Source organism: Rattus norvegicus, chromosome 18 (assembly GCF_036323735.1).
Source record: "Rattus norvegicus strain BN/NHsdMcwi chromosome 18, GRCr8, whole genome shotgun sequence".
Classification (NCBI taxonomy): domain Eukaryota; kingdom Metazoa; phylum Chordata; class Mammalia; order Rodentia; family Muridae; genus Rattus; species Rattus norvegicus.
In genome coordinates, this window is record NC_086036.1 from 46,064,637 (window position 1) to 46,073,238 (window position 8,602).

At 36.9% G+C, this 8,602-nt stretch overlaps 1 protein-coding gene across 2 annotated transcripts; it reads right to left on the minus strand.

Moving 5' to 3' along the window:
- Nucleotides 1-230: 230 nt before the first annotated feature.
- Nucleotides 231-2,611, minus strand: Pudp (pseudouridine 5'-phosphatase). Of its 2 annotated transcripts, NM_001419508.1 has the most exons (2): nt 1,826-2,611; nt 231-474 (listed from the first exon to the last, which is right to left on the minus strand). In NM_001419508.1, the coding sequence occupies exon 1, from the start codon at nt 2,572-2,574 to the stop codon at nt 1,870-1,872; it is 705 nt and encodes a 234-aa protein (NP_001406437.1). In that variant the 5' UTR covers nt 2,575-2,611; the 3' UTR covers nt 231-474; nt 1,826-1,869. The 2 variants fall into 2 exon arrangements, with proteins under 2 accessions (NP_001406437.1, NP_001099616.1); NM_001106146.2 differs by lacking the exon at nt 231-474 and having other exon boundaries at nt 1,566-2,611.
- Between the last annotated feature and the right edge of the window lie 5,991 nt (nt 2,612-8,602).

Here is an 8,602-nt window from a genome sequence, read left to right on the forward strand (position 1 = left end):
AATATAAACACACTAAATGTATATAACTATAGTTGCTTATACATTACACTCTATTTCCAAGAATGGTCATAGGAGAAAAATAAAACATAGAAATAAGCCATTCTCTCTAGTCTTACCAAAAGCAAATACAAAAATCTCCTGAATTTTTGTTTTTATAAATACTTTGGAAAGAATATATATATATATATATATATATATATATATATATACTTTCATTCATTTTTGAAAATGCACGATATTGCTTCACCTAGTTAACTTGTAAGGATCTTAAAGGCTAGGCTTACAACCCAAAATATAAGATGTCCCAGTTGATTTGGAGAAGAATTATTGAGTAAACAAATGTACAGGCCATTGATAATGTTAAGGTAGTTTGCTAAGATATGTGAAATAAGTCCACATCCAGAGGAAGTCATCTGCACTCATTCCTTTGTAGGAGTAGACAATTTGTAGCTGAATTCCAAAGGTGAAGTCGATCTATAGAAGCATAAAGGTAACGAGATTGTCAGTCATTTATGCCAAGCACTGAGTCTTACTAAATAGCTACAAAAACAAACAAACAAACAACAAAAAACAAACAAAAAACAAAAAAACAAAACCCTTCTACTTGAAATTGTAACATCGGGGACTAGAGAGATGTCTCAGTAGTTAAGAGTGTACCCTGTGTATTCAGAGGATCCTTGTCTGGTTCCCAGTACTGCCACCTGTCACTATACAACTGCCTGAAAACTGAGCTCCAGGGAATCTGATACTTCTCTTCTAAAATCTGCAGGCAACTGCACTTGAGTGAGCATGCGACCACACACACACACACACACACACACACACACACACACACACACACACACACTTTAAAAATAAAATGTATCAATTTGGTTGGGGAGACTCATGCCTTTAGTCTTAGTACTCAGAAGGCAGAGCCAAGTGGATCTCTGTGAGTTTAAATTCAGCATTATCTACATTGTTAGTTCCAGGCCAGCCAGAGCCATATGGAAGGGTCCTATCTCAATAAATATATAATATTAAACCTTTAAGTAGAAAAGATATTCTTAAGGAGAGTAGTATTTTTTCCTGAGGTAGAAACATTCTCCAATACAGAATAGGATATACACAGAAGGTATATCCTGTGTGTACATTAAGACACTGAGTAAAGTTCCAAGAGACATCTGATGTCACAAAATAACTTAAAGCTGGTTGAGTTATCCTTACCAAGGCTTCACTTTCAAGCTAATGAGCAGAGAGAATGAGCATTTCACTCATCAGTTAGCACTGTGCTGTTAATGTCAGCTCTAAAAGACTGGAAACATATGTGTATAAATGCTACATGCTAATATATTTATACACATAAAAAGACATATTCATATATGAATGTGTAGTTTATTCATACATGAATATGAAATTTATAATTTCCAACTCTCAATGTTCAGAAGGACTAAACGAAAAAGAAGAAAACATAGTGTTCTTTTTATTTGATTTGGGAAAATTATATACTTTAAATATATGTATATATATATATATATATATCCATGAACACGCCTATGATACTCATGTATAATAATGTAGTGATCATATTCACGTGTATATATACATGCTTGCACACTCCCTTTATTGTATATCAAGTCAGCTTTACTTTAGATAGTAACTGTAGATGGTTAGTCTGAGCTCTCTTTCGTTTTCTTTCCACTGTCAAATGTAGAGCAAATCACAGAGGAGACTGAATAAATAATGGAAAACGTGACTTTATAACCTCCAGTGACAATAAAAGTTACAATTTGGATGCTGTTGATTTCCTAACATTTCCACTCAGTCATGTGGGTCCTGAACCAACCTTGGGTTATATGAGGCCCACAGTAGCATGGTCGCTTTTCACCTTTACTCATCAAATGCAGGTAGACCAAACAGTTCAGGCTTGAATTCATGGAGGGAACTCAGCACCAGGGTGGCTTTTGTTGTTAGGTCTGAGCTGAGGTTTTCATGAGGTACCATGACTACCTGCATCCCACAGGCCACTGCTGCCTCCACCCCATTTGGAGAATCTTCAAAGACGAGGCAGTCTTCTGGATTAGGGGGAGGAGAGAACCTTTTGGCACAGGTTAGAAATATATCTGGGGCTGGCTTGCTATTTATTACTTCAGGGTCATCTCCCAGAACGATGTGGTGAAATAAACTAAAGAACCCTTTGTATCTACTGGTCTTTGTTTGGAAAGAGAGGGTCGCACTGCTGGTGGCCAGCGCAAAGGGTAAGCGGTTTTTCCTCAGATGGTGGATCAATTCCTCAGCTCCTGGCATCAGCGCAGCTGTGTGTAACACCTTCTGCAGCCTCTCCTGGCTTTCTTCCAATAGTTGTTCTTTGGAAATGGGCAACTTCAGGAAGTCCACTATGATCTGTGTGGTTTCTGGAGCCTTCTTCCCCATGACCAAGGACTTAACATCCCAGTTGTATTTCTTCCCGTAGCGACTGCATATTGCTTGAAACACATCAGTATATAAATCTTCAGTATTCAGAAGAAGTCCATCCAGGTCAAATATCAGGTGTGTAACGGGTCGTAACTGGGGCACAGGAACTGCCTCCGCCATTATGGTAGTGGTGGAGGGGCAGGATCACAAGAGGAGCGCATGCCCAGACGCTTGCCCTACACATGCGTGTTGTGGGCCTCTGTGACATATTTTCTATGGCAAGCTGACAATTCAAAAAGATAAGACTTCGGATTCACGAGCTTAACAAAACCACCAGGTAAACTCTGAACAAGAAGCAAGAAAGCAAACAATAATATAGGGAATAAAGCTGAAATCATAATGGTTTATTTATAAAATACAAACCTTGGACTTCTCTGTAATGGATTTAGGTGTGTGTTTGAGAAGAATCTTTCCAGAGTGAATGAAGAAGCAGATGTAGAAATGGAGAGAGAATGAATTGAAAACAAACAAAACAAAAACAAACGAACAAGCCCAAAACAAGTCCTACAGTCCCATTCACAAAATAAAGCAATGTTTTAAGACTATGAATTTTTCCAAAAAAAAATAAATAAAAGATAATGTATAAAAGAAGACATACCTCTGGAAATCTAAATGATTTGTGTTAAAAATTAGATAAAGGAATTCTTTTCTGGTGAGCCTTCGTAGATTTTTTTTTTCAAATAAGACATTAGTTCATTAAGGAGTTTAGTACATGATGAGAACAACTTTTTTCTTAAACAATCTTAATGATTTTTCTGACCACTCTTATTACAGAGGACTTACGGAAAATGAAATCTCTTGACATTCTGTGGTAATAAGAATATGGAAAGGATCTGCAGATGTCAGAACTAGTATAGTTCATGCCCCACACTTACCATTAACCAATAAAGTTGATTACTTAAGCCCTAAATAATCCTAAGTAAGATTATCCTAGGGAGCTGGAGGTACGGCTAGGCTGTTCATAACAGCGCCTGCTGCTTTCTGGCGGCACCAGGTTTGATTCCTAGCATCCCCATAGCAGCTCACAATGGTATATAACACCTGTTCCCTGGGACTTGACACTATTTTCTGGTCTTTGGGGATACTGGCTGCATATACACATGGTACACAGATACATGCAACGTATCCACATAATAAAATAAAATAATAATTAAAAATAAATTCAATGCTATACAAAGACCATACCATGGCAGGGTTAAGTACCAGTTACATCAAGCACTGTAGAATAGACACTTGATCGTACGGTTCTTAGATTCGTGTGTTATGAATTAGGTCCAAAATGATCATACTAATCAAGCAGCTGCCGATTTTAAACAAAAAAGTTTAAATTGTAAGTTGATGGTCCCTGATGTGTGTATGTCAACTCAAGGCAGTTTGAAACTATTAAATAACTAAACTGTCAAATTTAACGTGTAGCAAATCAGTCACTACTAAAAAGAATAATTAAAATTGGTTGCAAAGTTAAATATGTAAAGTGAGTCTTCAAGAGGACCAGAAGTAAAAGCAGAATGCCACTAGCTACTGCATTTATGATTAGGCCATAATAAAAAAATATATTTAGTACTATGCCAATATGCTAATTACACAATTAATAGATCTATCAGAACATCATAGTAAATTCTATAAATCTGTAGTTATACGTCAATCAAAACTTAAGCATGAGTATTTATATACACACGTGCATACAACATATCCCTTTGTTGATTTCCGAGATCCTCAGAAAGCCGCGAAGGAAAACTGTATTTGAAATATAAAGTTTGAAAATAAATTTGTATGAGAAACTAATAGTATTTAAAAGAATCTTTACACAAAACTAAAGCTTAATTTGAAAAGTAAAAGGATCATTAACATTTGTTTATTGTTTATGATAATATTAAATATTATTCTAGTCACATTTCAGATAGCAGATGCAAATTCTTAGAGCATACTGTAGATAATATTATGTTCGTTTTCCCAATGGGGAAGAAAGTATGAGGTAAAGATTACAGGGATGATAAATGTTGGGGCTGTGAGTAATATTTTAGAGAGCCCTAGCTCTGAGATATGACCAGGACAGAAAATGTTTTCTCTGATGCTCTGTATGCGAAGAAAGCCTACTCCTGGTACTTTGCCATGGCATTTTGCCTTCATGAAATAGTTCTTTACCTATTTTATTTTCTTTGACTTCTTTCCAAATCTCATTACTTTTACTAGGGTCCTTTATTTTTGTCTCTACTTCATTTATCCTGATCAATTACCAACTGTTGCCTTCTTGTTCTTTAATAAGTTCTTGCCGGGAGCTAAAATTCATCCTGCCACATAAACTGAATATTTTGTAATTTACACACGTCATTAATTCTTCTAAGGTCTATTGGATAATTGATTAGGCTTTGTATTTTTTCAATATTGCATTCGTGATGTTGAGCTAGTGAGCTTTGGTATTTATGCCTCTATCCTACAAAACCACAGCACACATTACTAGGGCATTAACACAGACAGCACACACTAACAAAATTCAAAGAAATAGAGGGAACGTTGGTTCAGAGATTTGCCTTGTCCGTCCATGCTATGTTTGAAAATAAGTTGAAATAATTGTAGAACAGTAGTGCTATGCGAGAGTATATGAATTTCTTGTTTCTCTAAAAAAAATACCCCTCTCTATGATGTTCACATAGTTTTTAGAGCAATAATGATATTATAGCATAGTAAAGTTTTCATTCTTTGAAAAAATCATATGTAACCTGTTAATTCATGTAGAACTGCATGTGTGTAAATGCATATGACTTGACTTGGCAATTTGTGGACTTCTAATTTAAATATGCTCGGGCTGTTGTACCATTTCCTATCCATGCAAATTAAGAAAATTAAGGACTTCTTTCTGATTTGCTTTGTAACCTTGTGTTTTCTTTTTAAAAACAAGTATTTCAAACTGGTTCTAAAACTGACCTACTTTGGAAATTCACTAGTTACTTTTTAACTGTCAAGAATGACACCTAGGAACACTGCAATTGACATCCTTGTATAAAATAGGAAAGTGAGCCTAGAACGTACTATGACTGTCAAATTCAGAACAGACATTATCCTTAAAAAAGAAAAATAATAAAAAATAATGAAAGGTAGTGTAATAAAATTAAATCATAAATTTCCAAGGTTTTCCCTTTTTGGGGTATAGGATTAGTCATTATCTTTTGTTTATACTTAATGTGCTCAATTAGAAAAGCAGATTTAAGGATTAACTCTCCACAGTTTCACACGGGTGGGACATGGATGTGATAACCCATGTAAATTAGGAGTGGATGCCAGTGGGCGTGTCTTGAGGAGGCATTGCCGACAAAGAGAGTGTATTTCTTTTGGGTTATATGCTGCAGATACTTAAAAACATGAAATTCGTGAAATCATTTTTAGTTGTGTTCTATGGAAGCAACTGGGAGGGTTTTAATGCATCTGACTTTGGTGAAGGAAGTGGGTGTTATGTGCCAGTGAAGAATCCTCAGATGACACCATACTACCTCTCAGCCTGGGGCTGGGAATGAAGCTGCTTTGTACTTGAAGCTTAGTCCATGATTTTTATGTGTGTAATAGTGGAAAATTCACTTGGTAGTTTCTGTGCCATATTTCCTTTATATAATACTGGAGAAAAATGTAATATGTATATGTATATATGTGTATATATGTGTGTGTGTGCGTGTGTGTGTGCATGTGTGTGTATGCACATATATGTAATAATACAAATTCTCTAATGTAGCATATCAGCATATTAGCTAAGACAAATGTAGAGACAAATCTTAGTGTGACATATTACATATAGAGAAGAATTCAAAAGAAGAGGCTGAATATGGAGCCAGGCAGTTTGGTCCCAAGATTTGTCCATGTTATCTACTAAGAGTTTTAGAAAAAAATACTAAAAATTAAAATCTTACCTACTGGAGGAGATTACTTTTGCCTGTACAATTCATAAGGAACAGTGTAAAATTCAATTACTTTAGAAATTGCTATCTTTCCAGTCCACATGGTATTCTCTAAAAGAACTATAGTATTTTAAATATTATGTGAAATTATGCAAATGTGTATTTATTATATTATATAAATATATGTTATACATATATATATATTCTGGTAATGTCCAGAATTTAAATTGAATAAATATTTATTTATTTATTTATTTACCTTACAAGCCAGTATCAGCCCTTTTTCTCCTCCTAGTACCCCTTAGGTAAGTTCTATCTCCATTACCCTTAGAAGGGGAAGCCCCCGCCTCTGAGTGCCAACTCCCTCAATCTCCTATCTCACCCTTAAACCTCAGTGCCCCCACCCTGCACATCAAGTTGCTGTGGGACTAGGCACATTCTTTCCTACTGAGGCCAGACAAGGCTGTCCATTTAGATCTATAATCTATAGGCTGGCAGATAGGCAACAGACTCAGGGACAACCCCTGCTCCAGTTCTTTAGAGCACTCGCATGAAGACCCAGATGCTCACCTGCTAAGTATGTACATTGAGCTTAGATCCAGTCCATGCTCGTTCTTTGGTTGGTGATTTAGTCCAGATTAGTTGACTCTGTTGGTCTTCTTGTGGAGACCCTATCTTCTTTGGGTCCCTTAATCTTTCTCTCACCTCTTCAACTCCCTGAACTTCATCTAATGTTTTAAGTGTGAGTTTCTGCATCTCTTTCCATGGGCTATTGGGTGGAGCCTCTCAGAAGATAGTTATGCTAGGTTCCTGTCTGCAAGCATAATTAATAGGGATTGGTTCTTGCCCCTGGGATGGGTCTCAATTTGGGGCAGTCATTGGTTGATCATTCCCTCAGACTCTGCTCTATCTTTGTCCCTGCTTATCTTGTAGGCAGGGCACATTTTGGGTTAAAGGTTTTGTGGGTGGGTTACTATCCTTGTCCTTCCACTGGCAGTCCTGCCTGGGTACAGGAAGTGGCCACTTCAGGATCCATATCCCCCACTGCTAGAGTTGCTCCCTTAGACCCTCTGGGGCCTCTCTCCAGCCCAGGCTTGTCCTAGAGAATTCCTACACCTCTAGCCTATCTCCTCCTCTTCCCTGCTCTCCCTACATATGATACCCTGCTCCCCCAGCTTCCTTCCCCATCCTCTTTTCCACCAAGTTCTTTCCTTCCATAGACCTCTGATACCTATTTTTCTCCTTCTGAGAAAGATTCAACCATCCTTCCTGTGCTTTCCTTGTTATTTGGCTTCTTTGAGTCTGTGGATTACAGCATGGTTATACTGTATTTTGGGCAAATATTCACTTATCAGTGAGTATATATGAGGCATGTTCTTTTGGGTTTGGGTTACCTCACTCAGGAAGATATTTTCTAGTTTCATCCATTTGCCTGTAACATTCATGATATTCTTGTTTTTAATGTCTGAGTAGTATTCCATTATGTAGCTACACCACATTTTCTCTATTTATTTTTCAATTGAGAGATATCTAGGTTGTTTGCAGTTTCTGGCTATATGAAAGCTTCTATGAACATAGTTGAACAACTGGTTTTTTGTGAGATTGCGGAACATTTATTTGGGGGCAGTTCTATGACCATGAGTGGTATAGGTGAATCTTGAAGTAGAACTATTCCTAGTCTTCTGAGAAACTGCCAAATTGGTTTCCAGATTGGTTGTACAAATTTGCACTCCCACCAGCAGTGGAGCAGTGTTCCCTTGCTCCACAATTTCTCCGGCATATGCTATCTTTTGAGCTTTTAATTTTACCCATTCTAATGGATGTAAGGTGGAAAGTCAACATGATTTGCATTTCCCTGGTGACTAAGGACACTGAACATATTTGAGAATTCCTCTGTTGAGAATTCTGTTTAGCTCCGTACTCTATTTTTTAAATTGAGTTATTCGGATTGTCAGTGTCTAACTTCTTGAACTCCTTATATATTTTGGGTATTGGCCCTATGTCAGATGTAAGGCTATTAAAGATCTTTTCCCAATATGCAGGGTGTCATTTTGTCCTGGTGAAAGTGTCCTTTGTCTTACAGAAGCTTTTCAGTTTCATGGGGCCCTATTTATTAATTCTTGATGTTAGTGCCTGAGCCATTGCTGTTCTTTTTAGGAAGTTGTCTCCTGTATCAATGAGTTCAAGGCTATTCCCCACTTTCTCTTCTATAAGATAAGTGTGTTTGGTTTTATGTTGAGGTCTTTGATCCATTTGGACTG

Coding starts and splice junctions, on each gene's coding strand:
- Pudp (NM_001419508.1), bottom strand. CDS start 2,574: ATGGCGGAGGCAGTTCCTGTGCCCCAGTTACGACCCGTTACACACCTG.